At 50.9% G+C, this 18,857-nt stretch overlaps 1 protein-coding gene across 1 annotated transcript in view; it reads right to left on the bottom strand.

Moving 5' to 3' along the window:
* Positions 1–18,857, bottom strand: part of CSF1R (colony stimulating factor 1 receptor) — a 34,025-nt gene that overhangs the window by 7,688 nt on the left and 7,480 nt on the right. Inside the window, exons 4-11 of the mRNA XM_008565904.1 lie at positions 17,539–17,675; positions 16,718–16,877; positions 12,565–12,751; positions 9,017–9,132; positions 8,712–8,832; positions 8,391–8,581; positions 6,595–6,710; positions 88–214 (exon numbers count right to left, since the gene is read on the bottom strand). Coding sequence (XP_008564126.1) covers positions 88–214; positions 6,595–6,710; positions 8,391–8,581; positions 8,712–8,832; positions 9,017–9,132; positions 12,565–12,751; positions 16,718–16,877; positions 17,539–17,675 — 1,155 coding nt within the window. The remainder of the gene's footprint in view (positions 1–87; positions 215–6,594; positions 6,711–8,390; positions 8,582–8,711; positions 8,833–9,016; positions 9,133–12,564; positions 12,752–16,717; positions 16,878–17,538; positions 17,676–18,857) is intronic.

The following is an 18,857-nucleotide window of genomic DNA, read 5'->3' as shown; positions in this document are numbered from 1 at the left end:
AGGGCCTCTCTCTAAGGGCCCACAGGCTCCCAACAGCCCCACTGGTTCCATGATGGGAGGGCGTGGGGTGCTGAGACCCCATCTCACCAAACTGCAGGTTGGTGCGGGGGAACTCCCACTTCTCGTTGTAGGGCAGCTGGGTGGGGTCGATGAAGGTATAACTGTTGCCCTCATAGCTCTCAATGATCTTCCAGCGTACCTGGTACTTGGGCTTCTGCAGGAGGGGAGGAAGGGAGCATGTGGCAGCCAGGTCTGGCAGGCAGATCTTGGGTCTCATCTCCAACCCTGAGAGCAAGGATGTGCATGGTCCACAGGCGCTCAGTGGGAAAAGACGGGGAGGCCCAGTATGTGCTGAGAGGGGTTATGTCAGCCGGTCCCTGCTTGACTCTGCCTAACTGGGTAAACATCTCTTCTCCAAGCCTCAGTTCCCCTATATGTGTATTGAAGGACTTGGACAAGATAACTTCTATAACTTGGTAATTCTTGAGCCAGGAGGGAGGGTGGAACTTGAGATCTAACCACTGGCCATTCATTCATCCACCCACTCATCCTCCCATCCAATTTTTTGTTTTTTTTTTTTGGTGGCTAGCCAATAAGGGGATCAGAACCCTTCACTTTGGTGTTATCAGCACCAGGCTCTAAGCAAGTAAATATTTTTTGTTCGTTTTAATTGTAGTAAAACATATGTAACATAAAATTTACCATCTCAACCATTTTAAAGTATACAGTTCAGCAGTATTAAGTACATTCACATTATTGTGCAACCAATTTCCAGAACTCTTTCCATCTTGCAAAACTGAAACTCTATACCCGTTAGAGAACAATCCCCATGCCCTGTCTACCCAGCCACTGGCAACCACTATTCTTTCTGTTTCTATGAATTTTACTGCTCTAGGTACTCCATATAAGTGGAATTATACAATATTTGTCTTTTGTGACTGTCTTATTTCACTTAGCATTAATGTTTTCAAGGTTCATTCATGTTGTAGCATGTGTCAGAATTCCCTTCCTTTTTTTTTTTTTTTTTTTTTTTTTTTTTTCCGTGTCTGGCAACGGATCGCAACCCTCAGTGTCGCCCCCGTACCGGACCGGGACCGGCAACGGGATCGCAGCCCTTGGTGTTGCTCCCGCGCCTCGCTCAGCCAGAGAGCGGGAACCGGTCTGTATGTGGGATCCGAACCCTCGGTGGGAGCGCCGCCGCGCTTCCCAAGCGGCGCACTATAGCAGTGCGCCACTGGGCCAGCCCCAGAATTCCCTTCCTTTTTTTTTTTTTTTTTCTTGTCTTTTTCCATGTCTGGCAACGGATCGCAACCCTCAGTGTCGCCCCCGTACCGGACCGGGACCGGCAACGGGATCGCAGCCCTTGGTGTTGCTCCCGCGCCTCGCTCAGCCAGAGAGCGGGAACCGGTCTGTATGTGGGATCCGAACCCTCGGTGGGAGCGCCGCCGCGCTTCCCAAGCGGCGCACTATAGCAGTGCGCCACTGGGCCAGCCCCAGAATTCCCTTCCTTTTTTTTTTTTTTTTTCTTGTCTTTTTCCATGTCTGGCAACGGATCGCAACCCTCAGTGTCGCCCCCGTACCGGACCGGGACCGGCAACGGGATCGCAGCCCTTGGTGTTGCTCCCGCGCCTCGCTCAGCCAGAGAGCGGGAACCGGTCTGTATGTGGGATCCGAACCCTCGGTGGGAGCGCCGCCGCGCTTCCCAAGCGGCGCACTATAGCAGTGCGCCACTGGGCCAGCCCCAGAATTCTCTTCCTTTTTAAGGGTGAATAATAGTCTCATCCAAATATTTTACTGAGCACCTATTTGTGTCACTGTTGACTGAGCACTGAACAAGACAAAGTCCCTGCCCCCATAAAATTTGCATTCTAGTGGCTAACAGAGGCATTAAACTCAAAACATATATGTGGGAAATTTTCAAATATTGCTGTGTGAAGAAAATAAAGCAGAGTAATGGGATAGAGAGTGATGGGTGTCATGTGAGATAAGTCAGGGAAGGTCCTTGAGGATCTAGCCATGTGACCATCAGAAGAAGAATTTTCCAGGCACAGTACCCAAGAGTGCTGGAGCATTTGAGGGAGGTGAGGGGGAGGTTCCAGAGGCAGTGCTATCTTGAGGATTCTTTCTAACTACAGTGAGAAGCCCTGTGAGTTTGAGGCAGGTGAATAGCCGACTTTATATTGTGAGACAGAGAGAGACTGATCCTCCCCATTAGGTAGAGAGCTTATGGACAGCCAGGACCTTTGAAAAGACCTGACTTCCTTGTCAGGCTTTCCATGCTATCCCATCCAGCCAACCAGGGCAGAACTGGAATCTGGGGAAAAGGAGCAGCTGCATCCTTTTTTCCTGCCCAGAGGGCAGCTGCACAGGGGACATCATGCCAAGAGTTATCCATGAGAATTGCTGATGGAAGACCAAGTTTAGGGGCAAAGTGGAAGCTGGGCTGGGGCGGTGGAGGACACTGAGGCCTTGGGTCAGCAGTCCAACTCTTTCCGGTCAGGCCTTGGGGATGGGGACCAGCTCAGCTATGATTAGCAGCTGGGCTTCTTCCCTGGGCACCCCAGCTAGGGGAGCTAAAGGGTAATGTGAACAGGTGTTGGAGAGGAGGGTGGCCTATGGCCACAAGTCTTGCCAGGTCAAGAGAAAAGATTCCAGACAGCCATAGGGAAGGACTTCCAGATGGCAGCTGGGCAGAAAAGACTGCAGTTAGACATAAGGAAGATCTTTCGGGCTCGGATTCAGGAGGGCAGACTACAGATGCTCTTAAGAACATCCTTGTTATGGTGTGGGAGGAGAGTCTGAACTGGGACGTAGGAAGGAACTTCCTGAGTCTCCGAGGATTCGAATCCTGCATGTGGGTGCCTTCCCAACCCAAAAGGCAGCAACAGCAAGGAGGGGATTCTTTGAGTTCTCCTGGCCACTTCCATCTCCAGAAACCTCTGTGGCCAGGGCTATTTTTCTCCTCACCACTTCTCCTTCCACTTTCCTTCTGCAGCTGGGCTGAGTCAGCCCCCTCCCCACCCCCAACAGGGCAGGGGATGTTGTTGAAAGGGAGGGGGATCAAAGTAGGAAGAGGTTATTTGGCTGGAATCTCTGACCATGGAGGAGGACTGAGCTATCTCCTGCCTGCCTCAGGAATATCAGCTCTGCTCATGCACTTCCCAGGGTACCTGTGCCATTCCTGGAACAGGGCCATGCATGGCCCCAGGGCTTCTACCCAGAGGGAGTCTCTCCCCTCTCTACCCAGAGGGAGAAGCATTCCTGCGAGGTCAGATATCCTAGTAACAGTACTGGCAATTGTAATGATGGCAGCAAGTACTTATTGAGCATGTCCTGGGAGCAGGGCACAGGGTGGACACTCAATGGCGTCATCTCATTTATCCCTTGCATCAAGGCTAAGCCCCCTGCTCACCCTGACTTGCCTGTGGGAGATCCAAATGGTAATAGAGACCTCACAGCCCTGGCCGCCCTCCCCATCCAGGCCTGCTGGTTCTCAGCAGACGGATGTTTCCCATCTCGAGAGGGTGGAAACCTGAGCAATTCCCACTGGAAACTTTGGGGGACCCTCCTGTCCATCCTCAGAGCTCATGGCAGCTCCCAAATCCTGGTCTTTCAGCAGCCTCCCCAGCCTGCCCTCCACCGCCTCCTCCTCACAGCCCGCTGACGCCTGCCTTTTTCTCTTCCCCTTTGGCCCCCTGTGGTCTCTCTGGGGGACAGAAAGGGGGTGTGACTCAGCCCTGAGGCAAAAACAACCCTCCCTACAGACAGGGCTGCCCCTTTCCTCAGGTCTGGGCAGTGAGGACAGGACAGGCGAAGTCCCCAGTAAAGGAGACTCGCTCACTCAGAACCTCATGGGGTAAGGCAAAGAGGACTGGATGGCAGGTTCTGAGGCAGGAGAATGACCAGCTCGATCCTCGGAGTCTTGTCCCATGGCTGGACACCTCAACTTGGGGGAGATAAAGGGTGCGTGAATGGGTGTTGGGGAAGAGGGTAGCCTGAGGATTCAAGTCATCTTCTCTTGGCTTTGGGTGGGATAAGGGGGCAGCTGAATTTCTTGGATGGGAAATGAGGAGGTGACTGAAAGTACATCTTCCAAAAATGGTTCCATGGAGAAAAGATAAGGTGTCTCTAAACCACAGCCATGGGGGTGCTGGTCAGCCCGAGGCAGAAAGGATTGCAGGAGAAACTGGGCCCTTCTCTGGAATCTCTCAGGGCTATCCTGGCTGAGGAGCAGCTCTGTGGGGCCCTGGGAGACAGTTGTCAGGTCCATATAAGGAAGAACTTTGCAAAAGTCAGAGTTGCTCAGAGAAGGAACGTGTGGCCATGAGAGTGAGTAAGGCCCTGTCCCTGGAGGTGGGTGACAACCACTTCAGATATGTAGTCAAGGAGATGCCCAACCTCAGACACCCCTCCAATCCCAAGACGCAGGAGCTAACTTTAGTTCCCCAGTCCACTTCCTCCTGGGACGAGGGTGTGCAGTGTCCGTCACTGAGCACTGTCTGCACCAGCGCCCTGCTCCGTCCTCCACATGCACTATGCCACAGAAGCCTCATGGCAACTTGGGGTGGCCACCACTGTTAACTCCATCTTATGGATGGGGAAAGAGAGGCTTAGAGACATCAACTTTCCCATCATCCAAAGCCAGAGACTGGCAGAGACAGGATTTGGACCCAGATTCATTGAACTCTCAGCCCCTGGCTCTTACACTAAAATATCAATAGGCTCGTGGAATGTCAGAGGAGGAAGGGTTGCTAAAGGTCAGCCAGTCCTGTTGTACATGAGGGAAAACTGAGGCCCAAAGAGGATAGTGAGTAACCAAGGTCACATGGCAAAACAGCGTCAGAGCTGAGCCTAGGTTCCTGGGGTCTTGACTTGGGGCCTGTTTTCTTGGGGTCGGCACTCGGAGCTGCCTTCTCTCTCATGCTGGGTGCTGGCATGAGCAAAGAGATTCCCCGGCGCCCCTATCCCACCCCACATCCCACTCCCCTGCCGACTCCGAGTCCTCTTCTTACAAAACCCCTAAGGTAGGTGTGGGGAAGAAAAGGCAGCAAAGGGGGCACAAGGTGGGTTATTCACCCCTTAATCACATCACTCCCTACAGGATGGAGTCCAACCGCCAGCCCTACCCTCCTCTGCCTCCTCTTCCAGGCACCAACATTTCGGGAACTCACCTTGTCTTCCCCTCATCTGCACTTTGCACACACTGCCCTCCCAGCACCGCCCTCCCCCCCACGATACCCTTTCCCTGAGTCTTGTCTCCCCTGCTGCATGCCCCATCCTCCAAGGCCCGTCCCACCAATGCCAAGGCACCTCCTCCAAGCAGTCTCCCTTCCTCCACATCTGAACTCCCACAGTCCTCTGGCCTGACCCTCTCAGCATCTGATCACAGTGGACATGGTCTTTTGTCCTGGGAGGCAGCTATGCCAGGTAGTGGGCGCCCTATGCTCAGGTGTGTGAGGTACCTGGGATCCAGTATCAACCTCGCCCCTCAGCCTGTTGAGTGGGTCCATTTTTTAAAAAATTTTTCTTTTTCTTTTTTGGACAGGTTCTTTAACCTTGCTGAGCCTCAGTTTCCTCACAGGTAAAATGCCCACTATTAGACTCCCTTCCTCCAGGTCGTTGTGAGAGTAAAATAAGATGATTTGATGTTTCACTTAATAACTAAAAACATCAGGCTGGCCAATTAGCTCAGTTGGTTGGAGCACAGCCTTATAACACCAAGGTCTTGGGTTCAGATCCCCGTACTAGCCAGCACCAACAAAAATAAAATATTTATAACAATTTTAAAAAATAATAAAAATGAAAACATAGCTTTGGAGTGAGTTCCCTCAAGGTTAAAAAACAGACTGTGCCCTTGACCAGCTGTAGACCAGGGCACCTGTCTCCACCTCTCAGAACCTCAGCTCCCAGCTCTGTAACATGGGGTTAGTAATACTCTCTGCATACCAGGGCTGCTGAGGACATTCAATGAGATGACATAGGTAACACGCTTCATAAAAACACCCCTAAAACCACTACCACTTAAGCACTCAAAGTGACAGGCAGCACACTAAATGTGCGACGTGCAATAAATGGCAGCTCTGATTTATACTAATATTAGTGAAGAGGATGATGATGATCACAGGTCTCTCTTCTCTAGACCACAGGCAAGCTGAGTGTGAGACACAGCCTGGCCCCAGGGATGTCCTCTGTGTGTGCCTATCTCATCTGCTGCATGGTGGGTGCCTTGGAGCCCTCAGGCCAGGACAGGATCCCGTGTTTATGCTCTCCCAGAATCCCGTTCTTCTCCAGAGCATCTCTTGTGCAGTCATCAGCACCCTTGCTTTCATGGCTATTTGATTAGCAATCACCTCTTACGCTAGAGAGTAAACCCTACTAGGGCAGAGCCCCAGAGGCCACCCAGTACCTTGCTCATGTTGACAGACAGTAAGCACCCACTAAAGAGCTGTTAGCTGAATGACTGACAGATGGAATGAGTGAGTAGGAACCGAAGGGTGGAGCATGCAGCCTGGTGACACCATCCCTGAATCTGCCTCACTCAGGCACCTTCTGCCCCGCTCAGGCTCCTAATCCGGCTCTGAATCTCTGACTCACCTGCTTGTACTTGTACAAAAGCAACAGGAGAAGCAGCAGCAGCAAGGCCATGACGGACATGCAAGCAACCACCACCGGTGTGAACAGGGACTCGTCAGGGAGCTGAGTGTAGCTTCCTTGAAGGAGCAGGACAGAGGAGTGAGCAGGCAGAGGAGGCCTCTGAGCCCCTCCCCCCACTTGGATCAGGCCAGCACACTGACTGGAACACAGTGGGAGCTCAATAAATGCTTGTTGACTGAATGAAGCGTTGCCTCCCCCAGATACAGACAGGGAGGACAGCCTCCCTGTCACTACTCATGCCCAGCCCCTGTCCAGAATCACAGCCTCCTGTGGCTGAGGGTGGGGCAACCCCTCAGGTCATGCCATCCCACCCCCTGCCAGTGCAAGATACTCCTCTGCAGGAGTGCCCAGGCCTAGTGCCCAGCCATTGTTTGCATCCACACCCCCAGTGACAGTGGTCTTACTACCTCTACCTCTGGGACGCTCGGTCAGAAAGGCCTTCTAGAGGCTACACTGAGATCTGCCCATCCCCTGGTGTTTCCCCTGCAGTGTCCACACGTGCCCTTAGGAACCATGCAGCCCTTCAAAGGGTCTGAAACCCAGGCTCATGGCCCCTGGGTCTTCTTTTCCCCAGCTTTATAACCCTAGTTCTGTCAATGTGTTTCAAAGGAAATAATTTCCATCCCCTTGCCCAGATCTGGAGCTTAGGTCTGAGGTCAAATCTAACTCTGCCCCGGAGGAGGTGTGTGACCTCAAACTTGTGACTTCTCCCAAAGCCTCAGGTTTATCATCCCCTAAATGGGAAGGAAATAGTACTTATCTCTTGGGGTTGTGAGAGTTAGTTAAGGTAATGCCTATAATGAGCTTAGCACAATGCCTGGCACAGTGGAAGCATTCAATAAGATGTTGGCTTTATTATAACATACAACCACCAAGGCCGAGAGCAGCCACAGGCAGCTGTCTGGAGCTGGGCCCTGGTAGCAGTTGCTGCAAGACCAGCAGCTGGGGTACATGAGTGACCACCTCTGAACCAGGCTGAGGCCAGGGGCCTGCTCTATCCTCTCTGGGCCCAGAGAGCCTCGCCAGGGTCTGGTGCACAGTGGGTGCTGAACCTGGTGGTTGAAGGCCTGAGGGTGTTGTGGTCCTCAGAGAATCAGAGAACCCACATGGAGCCTTTGTGCAAAGCAGAGAAAGGCACCCCTCCCTCTGTAGATGCAGCCTGCACTAGTGCACAGGGCCAGTCCTCTCGCACAGTGGCCCTGAATGGATAGCACTGTGTCTCGGGGCAGGAGGGGAGTTGGGGAGAGATGGTGAAGGCTGTCAGGGCTAGGGGTGGACTGTGTTTCCTTACTCATTGCCTGTCTCCCTCACCACACTCTAAGCTCCACAGAGGCATGGATCCCCTGCACCAAGCAGGTGCCCAGTACACAGTGTGCATACCAAATACATACTTGTGAACTAATGCATGAGTTAAAGAGCAGAGATAAGAGCAGAGGGGCCAGATTAGGTGTGCTTGCTTCAGGCTGCTTTCTCGCTGGACCTCATATCTGCTTCCCCTCTGCTCTTCTTCCCCCTCAGCTTCAGTCCCGCAGGGTTCTAGACTTCCCCACCTCACTGCCTCAGGACACCTGTTGGTCAGGAGACACCTGGAGTCGAACCAGAGAGGTGGAAGACTATACTGCTGGGATCTGCTCCAAATATAACCTCTGGCCCTAGCTCCCAGGTCAGGGGGTAAGGGGGGGCATTTTCCAGGCCCCCTTCCTGTCCTGGCCTGGCGGGGAAGGGGTGAGGCTCACCTACAGAGGTGGGCTTGATGGAGTGGGAGCTGTTCCCCGCGCTGTTGTAGGCCCTGCACTCGTAGGTGGTGTTCTGCTGTAAGGTCCCAATGGTCAGCAGGCTCTGGACGGTCACCTTGTGGAAGGGCTCCTGGCTTAGGACCTCGAGGTGTGAGTCCTCCCAGACCTGCAGCACTTGGGACTCATCACATCTGGAAAGAGCAGAATGTGGCTCAGAGTTTTGGTGTCCCCAACACCGGCATGCCCCTCGCACTCATGGGGTGCCCAGCCCCTGCCCCAGTCCCTCAGGCTGGATGAGGGAGGTAAGCAGAGCCCACCTACCTATCAGTGTGGCCCCTGCACTGCAGCCATGTCACGTTGGGCTGAGGGTACCCAGTGGCATCACATAAGAGGGCAACAGAGCCATTGATGAGGGTCCACGTGACGCTTACCTCTGGAGGGTCTGAGGAGGAAAGGAGGAGCAGAGGAAGGAGGGATCGTCCCCAGAGGCCCCGAGTCCCCTCTCCTGACCACCCAGCACTGAGCCTGCTCTCCCCCAACCTCTCCTAGTATACCCCCACCCCCATCAAGCCCATGTCCCAGGGCAGCCCTGGGCACCCTGCCCCAACCCCTGCCCTGTCACTCACATCGAAGGGTGAGCTCAAAGGTCAGAGCACTCCAGCCTCTGGTGTTTCTGGCCAGGAAGGAGTAGTGGCCAGCCTCAGAGGGCTTCAGGCGAGGCAGGGAGAGGGTAGAGGTATACCTGCAGAAGAAGTGCAGATGGTCTTGGTGAGCTCCTGCATGGGATGGCCCCTGCAAGGACAGTAGGCTCAGACGACAACCTTAATGGGGTTAGTTTTATTTTTGGTCAACTGTCCAGGGCACAAAGGCCTTGGCTGTGCCAAGTTCCCAAGTGGGGTGCCACTGAGACAGGAGAAAACTGCCAACCCTATTTCCTTAATTGGTTTTCTTATCTGAAATTGTTTTTTTTTCTGAGGTTTAGTGGAGGCGATGTCTGTAAGGTACTGGGAGGCACATCACAGGCTCCCTACTTTCACCACTGTCACTGGACTAAGCTTTCACAAGAGCAGCAATCCCTGCTGAAAATCCCTAAAGCAACAACCCTGCCAAGAGGGACTATGAGAAGGACAGGAGGCAGGATGTAGGGCCCCAGGTTCTAAGCTGTGTTGCTACAGAGACCGGGGGTCAAGTCCAGGTGTGGCCATTTCCTGGCTGTGTGACCTTAGAAGAGTACTTGACCTCTCTGATCCTCTTCTTCCTTTACTATAAGGGCGATACTGATGGTTATTTATTCGTAGCCTTGGCTTGAGGATTAAAGGGATATGTATTTAGGGTGCTTGACCCAGAACCTGACAATGTAGGCACTCAATTTAATGGTGGCCTTTATTACAGAAAAGGCCTGGAAGCAAATGCTAACAACAAAAGTTATCCTTGGCTGTTTCCAGGTAATCTTTCATTATATTGTTTTCTAATCTCTATTTTATAATTTGTCCATCATTAACATGTATTATTTAAGTAATGAATAAATGTTTAAGAAATAAATAATACCAAATTACTAGTTCTTGCTCGGAAAATGTCTGCAACCACTAGGAGACTAAAATCCATGGTATTCAAAAAGCAGTCTCATTCTGCCTGACCTCGGGCATACGGAACTCCTTTATACATGTGAGGGTTTTTTTTTTCTTTTTTTAAAAATATGGAACACTTCACGAATTTGTGTGTCATCCTTGCACAGGGGCCATTCTAATGTTCTCTGTATTGTTCCAATTTTAGTGCATGTGCTGCTGAAGTGAGCATCACATGACAATTTTGAGATAACTAACATCTACCCCTTCAACTGAAAAGAATTTAACTTTTTGGTTGACTCACATGGGCCATTATAAAAACATCCATCACACAAGCTAAAATTCAGTGGCTGTTTGGTACCCAGGCTTCTCTGCCCTGTGTTGAATGGCCCCAGACTGCTGTGTTTCAGGGGATCTCATGGTTCCTTCCTACAATGTCTCTGTTGCTTGTCGATCCCTGAAACCTATCCATGGACCCCCTCTCAGGGGTCTACAGATTGAAGATTCAGAACTTCTGCTTGAGATGAGGAGAAGATAGAAACCCTGGTCAGAAAAGACCAAAAGGGAACTGAGAGGAGGAAGATGAAGACAAGAGAAGAACTTACTGCTCTGCCCACCAACAAGCAAGATTGCAAGTCAGTGAGGTTGGGGCCTCAGGAACTAGAATGGGAACCCAGAGAGTTTGGGAGTTGGAAGATGTCTAAGGGATTAACTAACCCAGGGATGGCAAACAGTAACCAACTCTCATGAGCCAACAATGCTGGAAATAGTGCCTGGAGCCTGCGCTGAGGACTCTGAGGTTCTATCTAGGCTCTTCAGGGAAGATGGCAGAAAAGTGGATTAGTGGCAACTAGGCAAGCTGCTGCCACTGTCCCGAGGCACCACTAGGGTCCTGAGGCACGGAGTCAGGGGAAGCCAGACCCAGCTGTAACCAGGTAAAGAGCACACCAAAAACACCATTTCTGCATGGGTAGCCCACCATAGCCACCGTAATAGCCATGGAGGCCACAAAAGCAGCTAGTCTCTGTAGCAGCAGTCACAGCCACCATGTAGATGGCACACCAGACTCTCAACTGCATTGACATAAGGAGAGGTATCAGCAGGGACCAGAAAAAAGGAGGTCCTCTTTCTCCACAAAGTACACTCCAGCGTAATAGAAGAAGCATCAGCTTTACGATAATAGGGGAGGACTTGATCACACCTGTCTCAGTACTGGACAGATCATCTAGGCAACAAACCCACAGAGGAACAGTTAATCTGTCAGATGGAGAGAACAAATCTATAGTTATTAGGGAGGAAGGGGGAGGGTGAAGAGGAGGGGGGTAGAGGGAAGGGGAGCACAAGTATGATTTGTAATAATGAATATGCTAATAAAAAATAAACTTAAAAAAAAAACTTCTAGCAAAGTGCCGAGCTCATAATAGATATCCATCAAAACAGCTTTTGAATGTATAAATAAATGAACAAATTTGGATTTATTTCCAAAAATAGAAAAGTGGATTAGGGATGTCTGTTATGAGTGTGTGGCGGGGGGGGAAGCGGGAGAGAACAAATCTATAGTTATTAGGGAGGAAGGGGGAGGGTGAAGAGGAGGGGGGTAGAGAGAAGGGGAGCACAAGTATGATTTGTAATAATGAATATGCTAATAAAAAATAAACTAAAAAAAAAAACTTCTAGCAAAGTGCCGAGCTCATAATAGATATCCATCAAAACACCTTTTGAATGTATAAATAAATGAACAAATTTGGATTTATTTCCAAAAATAGAAAAGTGGATTAGGGATGTCTGTTATGAGTGTGTGGAGGGGGGGGAAGCATGGCATGCACACCACATATTTGCTGTCCTTGATCACACCGCACTCTCATTCTAGTAGAACAGGGTAAGAAACAATTATTTTAATACCTGGTATCAGTATTCCTCTTAGGGAGGAAACTTTCTTGTTTAGAAACTACCTGGTTAGGCCACTTTGAATGGGAAAGTAGGACTCTGAGAACATAGTCCATAAGGAGACAGGAAAAAGAAATTTCTAAAATGTTGTGTCTGTAGATTACACAGGACTCTGGGAATAGAGAGATGAGAGAAGAGAGAGCATGGAGTCAAACTGCAATGTATGAGATGAGTTTTGGGCTAATGAGGAGTTCTCAGGACGGTTACCCACAGGCCTTTAAAGAACCTTGATGTAGCTGTGATTGTGCGATGTTAATTCCCTCTACTCCCAGACCTGTGTATGTGGCAGGCACCTTGTGCAGTCATCATTAGGAGTGTGTCTATGAGTGGAAATCATGGGGATGGGGTTGTTTTCTACATTTGAATTGGCCATGAAAGAGGAGAATGAATGAGGCTGAGAGTTCTTGAAGGACCACGAGAATGCACACCCCTAAGAAATGGTAGAATTCTTCAGGAGGGCACTGGATTTCCCAAGAACGTGGGACAGAGGGGTAAGACAATTTGATCCAATCTCAAACACAGATGACTGACATTGGGGTTCCATGTAGTCAGGGAAAATGAGACCCAGAAAGGGGAAGAGTCATGCAGGAAGATAGAGACTTGGCCCAAGTGTCCTGATTCCTGGCTGTGAGGCTATGCAGACCAGAGTTGACAGGTGGTACCTGTATGTTTCTTTGATGATGACAAAATCAAGCATGGGCTGGTGGTCAGAGAAGGGCCCCAGGTAGGTCCAGTTAAAAGCTTGCAGGCCTGGGTAGGCCTCCACCTTGACTTTGAGGTTGAGCTTCTCACCCACGGTCACCTCCTGGAGGAGGTTCTGCTCAGAGGTCAAGTTCAAATAGGCACTCTCTGGAAAGCAGAACACATGGAGATTTGGCATTAGTGAGAAGATGTCTTGGTTTATTTGTTCATTTGATCATCCACCTATTGACCCAGTCCCTGGCACCTCCTATATTCCAGGCACACAGTCCCCAGCCCACCCCAACTTGCCCTCTGGCTCTCTCTTCTCACCATCCACCTCAGAAGTCCAGGGTTCAACCTCTATCCTCACAGACTCTCTGGGAGAACCAGGGCAAATTCCTGCCCCCTTTTGTGCCTCTAATTCCTAATTTGTATAATGAAGAAATTGAACACATCTGCAGTTTTCTAACTTTTTGAAAAATTTTCAGCAGTAAAAAAAATAGTCTTGTTTTTTTTCACATGCCCTCATCTGTTTCCCTTCTTCTGGTAACAGTTCAGTCAATGTGGTTTCCACGTGTAACACCATGCTAGTCAATAAGGATAATCTGTCCCCTCTGGATCAGTGATGGTTTAGATTAGGCACATGAGCCCATGAGTTCATATACTCAATTACATGATTCTTGTTGAAACTCTGAGAAAAGAGAAGTCCTCGTTTCACTGGGGTTGCCAACCCTGGTGCTGCTAGGGGCCCCACAAGGGGAAATCCTTCCTCATGGCTAAGCCCCAAAGAAAAACGTAGAGCTGAGAGTTGGGGAAAAATAGATTCTTGCTCACATCATTGAACACCTGGACCAACTGTTCCTGAAGCTGATATCCATGGGCTTTTTAACTATAAGGACAAAAAAACCTTACTTTGGTGAAGCCAGTTTAAGTTGGTTTCTGTTACTTAAACTTGAAAGAGTCCTGACTAGTTTCTTCTAGTAAGATCTTGCACGAATTAAAATTAAGCTGCTCTAGTTGAATCTCAGGCAAAGAAGCTGTGGCGAGAACCCCACTCACTCAGCCTCTCCACACCTCTACGGAAGTCCCTGAGATGCCTTCTTAAAAAACCCAGGGCTCTGCAAAAAGCCCTGCACTAGATGAAACTCTGAGGGCTCCTCTCCTTACTCAATTCTATGAAATCTAAAATTCACTCTTTCCCCATCATACGCCTGCTCAAAGGCCCCCTGTGGCTCCCCATTGCTTCCACGACTCCTCTTGACATTCAAGGCTCTCAGTCAAAACGGGTCTCACTACACTTATCCAGCCATCTCCCCTCTTTCTATACACACGCTCGATGCTCCACCTATTGGGGTCTCCTAATGTCCCTGAACACACCAGAGTCACTCCACCTTGGAGGTTTTGCTAAAGCCATTTCCTCCACCAGGAACCCCATCCTCTTCTTCTCCTCTATTCAGAGCCTCCTCATCCTTCGGGACTCACCCCCGTCAGGGAGTCTCCACTCACTACTCCAGGCCATAGCAAGCTTCCATTCCTCTTGACTCCTGTGGCCCTTCCAGACTACATACTTATTAGGCACCACATCCACACTGCCTCATGCATCTGCTTCTCCTTTTGGGTGGCTCACTTTCTTTTATCTCCAACTGGTCTGTGCACTTTTAGGGGCAAAGATTTGGTCATCACTGCCACCTTCCTCCTCCTCCTCCTCCTTCTCCTCCTGCTCCTCCTGCTCCTCCTTCTTCTCTCTTAGCCACTCATCCACTCATCCATCCATCCATCCAAACTCCAACCACTTCCCAGTATCTCCACCATTACCACTCTAGTCAAGCCACTAGTGGTGATGACCTCTAGCATGGACCACTGCTGTAACTCCTAATTTGTCCCCCTGTGTCTACCCTTGTCTCCATACAGAGAGTCCTCAACAAAGCACTGAAATCCCTGTTAAATCTTGTTCCATTCAAGTCTGATCATGTCACTCTTCTGCTCAAACCCTCCAATGACTCCCCATCTCTGTCGAGAGGAAAAGCCCAAGTCCTTACATTGGCCTGCAAGCCCTATGGCACCTCCCCATTTGCCTCTGTCCTCATCTTGCACTGCTCTGCCTCTCGCTCTCTCCACCCCAGCAACGCTGGCCAACTCGTTCTTTGAACGCAGCAAGGAACAGTTCTGCCTTAAGAGCGTTGCTGTTCGCCCTGCCTGCAGCTCTCTTCTCCATAATGTGTGTGTGGCTTCCACCTTCCCCAACTTTGAATCTTCGCTCAAATGTCACCTTCCCAGTGAGATCTTCTTTGATGACCACCCTATTTTAAACTGCAAATGCTATACAACTTATTTGGTTTTTTATCATTTATTTTGTCTTCTCCCAGCTAGAACACAAGCTTCATGAGTGCAGGGGGTGTTGTATCTGATTCATTTGTGGCTGTATCCTCAGCACCTAGAAGAGTCTCTGGCCAAAAATGTAAATGAACACAAACATTTATTGAGTGACTATTGTATGTGAGCACTAGAAACCAGACAGGATTAGAAGCCGTGACTGGGGACAATTCTCTGTGCTTTTGCTCCTCTTCCCTTTACCTGCAAAGCTCCCAGCACAGAAAGGTCTTGCAGCAGAGCTCATGTCCTACTGCAAGTCTAGTGTACTTCCTGCGCTCTGAGACCAGTGGATTCCATGCCTCCCCTCCCCTCCTCCTTCTTTCTCCTGTGACCTTTAACACATGAGGCATGGCCGGACAGAAATGACTCAGAGCCTGCCGCCACCCAGAGGAACTCCCACTTTGCTTTGGGATTCCCAGTCCAGTGACTGTCACACCCCCGACCCAATCACCCTGGCCACAGACCTGAGGGTCCTCTTTAGCTCCTCTATCTTCTTCATTCCTTCATCTCAGCAGCCAGCAATTCTTGCTGGTCATCCCTCCTAAATCGTTCTACATAACAGACTCTTGCACAAGCCCCACTGTGGTCCAGCACCCTCCGCCGGCCACCTCCAGCCTGTTCTCCAGCCTCCAGTCTCCCATCTGATTCACACAGCGTCAAACTGAGCCTTCTCAGATAACATCTCCTAACGCACACGTAGGTAGTGTTTACTCTGTGCCAGACCCTGTTCTAAGTACTTCATGGATATATGAAGGCAGTTATTGTAAATATCCCATTTTGAAGATAGGGAAACTGAGGCACGGAGAGGGTAAGCAACCTGCTAGTCATTGGCAGAGCTGTGCCAGACCCTGTTCTAAGTACTTCATGGATATATGAAGGCAGTTATTGTAAATATCCCCATTTTGAAGATAGGGAAACTGAGGCACGGAGAGGGTAAGCAACCTGCTAGTCATTGGCAGAACCAGGTTGGAACGCTGCCAAGGAGTGTGTGCTTCTGACCACTACTTAGTGCCCCCTCTGTGCAATCTGATCCCATCACACTTTTCTTTCAAACCTTCAGTGACCATCCAGTGGGATAAAATGCAAACTACTCACTCACTCTAAGGTTCCTTTACCATCTGGCTTCCAATCCTCTCCCCCTGGGACCATTTTTCACGCCATTCCACATCCCTGCCATTATCAAGTTCTTTAGTGCCTCAAATACTCTGTGCTCTTTGCCTTCAGGCCTTGCATATGCTGTTCCCTCTGCCAGAGTGCTGTTCCCTTTCCTCTCCCACCCTTCTGCCCAGCTAACCCACCTTCATTCTTCCTCTCCCAGCTTAGAGCACTCTTCCTCTGAGCCTGGATTGGGGGAACCCTCGGTGCTCCCACGACACCCCTAGCTTCCCCAGCATCACACTGGGTGACCACTGTCTGTTCATGTGTCCATGTGACATGAGGGCCCCAGGCATGAAGGAATGGGTGAATGAGTGAACACACAAAGTGCAGTAGGGAGCTACTGGACACCAATCCCCAAACAGGAAAAATGGTGCTAAAGCAAAATGCAGCAATGCATTGTAGGAGCTCCAAGGAGAGAGAGGGGGTCCTGGGAGAGGATCTGGGAAGGCTCCCAGAGACATGGCTCTCCAGCCGGGTCCAGGATAAATGGAGGAGGTATTCGTAACAGCGTCTCCTTCCCTGCCATCAGCTTCCTCCTTCTCAAACCCCTCCTGCGCGCCCTCCCCTGGGGTCCTTACCACTCCCCACCACCCTGATGCTCACCTACCACCCGGAAGACCATGGAGGTGGAGTGGGCGCCCCGGGCATTGGTGGCCACACAGGAGTAGTTGCCGGCATCTTGGAAGCCTACGTGATCGAGGTCGAGGGTCAGGACTTTTTGGTAGCGGTTATCACAGAAGTCGGATTGCTGAGGGATTGTGAGCTGCAGCCGGAAGGAACGGAGATGGTTCACCAAGGTTGTTTAGGCATTAGAAAGATCTGGGTTCAGATCCTCAGCCTTTAAGGATTCCTATCAGCCCGCCCTTGGGTAAGGAACTGAGTTTTGAACCTCAGTTTCTTCATCTGTAAAATGGGACTAATACTGGCCCCCTGCCCTAAGGTCATAGTGAAGAGTAAATGAGATATGCTTGCAAGATGTGCTTGCAGGCTTAGGGCTGTGCCTGGCACACTGCAGGCACAGTGGGAGGGGAGGGAATACTCCCTCCCTCTCTCCCCAAATCTTCCTGAAATAGTCCATATATCCCCGGGCTTTAAAGGTGGCCTAGGAACCCCTTGCTAAATCAGAAGTGAGCTCACATCTGGCTCTTATCTGCAGTCTGGGGCAAAGCTCATGGGTCAATGGAGGAGAGTACAGCCTCCCCCACCACGCCCGTTAGATTCAGCAGCATGGGCCTGAGTCCTGGTTCTGCATCAGCTAATGACTGGCAGGGAGATCTTGGGTGAGTCCACTCCCCTCTCTGGGCCTGGGCTGTGTTGTTAACCCAGAGAGCCAGTTCGGAGTGGGGCCAGGGACTCCACCTGTGGGACCTGGTGTGCTAGGGGGATGGGCAGACTTCACCTTGCTGTCCCCCCTTGGGACTGACCTTGGTGTCTCCACGTTGGAGGAAGACATTAAAGTTGACATCAACGTTGCTGGCCGAGCACACAATCCGGGCAGATTCCCCTCGAATCCGTACCAGCTCTGCAGGCTCCAGTGTCAAGTCTGGGGGCCCTGGGAGGACTGAGGCCAGGGAAAGACCCCTGAGCACCTAGGCCAAAGGTGTCCTTCTGCCCCCTGCTGTGGGCCAGGCTACAGGCCAGTGTCCCCACCACTCTCCCATCCCAAATTCTGGGAGGCAAACTTGAGGTCTCAATATCCCCCACAGCAAGTCCTAGCTCCTAAACAGACCTCGGAAAGTCCACCTTCTCCATCACCACCACCCCTCCCAGTGCCACCACCATTCTCTGCTCTAGACTCCTGCAGCAGCCACCTCAAAGGCCCTGCCTCCCCCGGACCCCCTACAACCAAGACTCCTCACAGCAGCCCAAGCGACCTTTTAAAAATATAAATGGAATCATGCCACTGTCCTGTGTAAACATTTGGTGGTTTCCCATCACTCTCAGAATGAAAGCCAAAGTCTTCCCCACACCCCCATCCTGCTGCTGACACCCTCACTCCTTCTACCCTTGGTCATGGCACTGCCACCACACTGTCCTTCTTTCCCGCTGGCAGTCCATCATGCTCACCTTTCCCTCCTGGGATGCTTTCTCCCCCACGCTTTGAATGGGTGGCTGCTCTCATCCTTCAGATCTTTAGCTCAAAAATTCCTCCGAGAGGCCTTCCATGACCAGCTTAGCTGAATTAGCCTCACCATTGCGCTCCCTCCCCCAGCTTCCTCCAGCTTGGTTTCTTGTCCGTCACAATTTATATTTACTTTCTTTCTATTCTGTCTTTCCAGTAGAATGTCAAATCCATGAAGGCAATACCCCTGAAGCTAGCACAGTGCCTGACACATAGCAGGCATTGAATTAATATTTGTACCTGTTACTGTCATTGAAAGAGGATCTAATCTAGTTTCCCAAGACCCAGAGACATTAAAGGACTCACTCAAGGTCACCGAGGGGGCCATGGCAGAATTAGGGCAGGACTCTCAGCTCTTAGCCAGCCTAGGGCCCTGCAGGATGAAGTGCCAGGAAAGAGTCCTGATGGCTTCCTCTGCCCACATAGCTGGGATCCTTGAACCTCCTGGGCCTCAGATCCCAGGGGCATCCCAGCCACTCCACTCTGACCCTGGCCTCGTTACGGGGACTGACTCCTGTCTCAAGCCCAGGTCCTGAGTCTGGGACCCTGCTTGCTCCCACCAGTCCTCCCAGAAGCCAGAATCCCATCCGCCATCCCAGTGGAGTGAGACTACCCCCACCA

This window comes from Galeopterus variegatus, unplaced genomic scaffold (assembly GCF_000696425.1).
Source record: "Galeopterus variegatus unplaced genomic scaffold, G_variegatus-3.0.2 Scaffold212, whole genome shotgun sequence".
Lineage (NCBI taxonomy): Eukaryota > Metazoa > Chordata > Mammalia > Dermoptera > Cynocephalidae > Galeopterus > Galeopterus variegatus.
The sequence above is the reverse complement of the archived record's forward strand: the minus strand, read 5'-3'. Positions and strand labels throughout refer to the sequence as shown.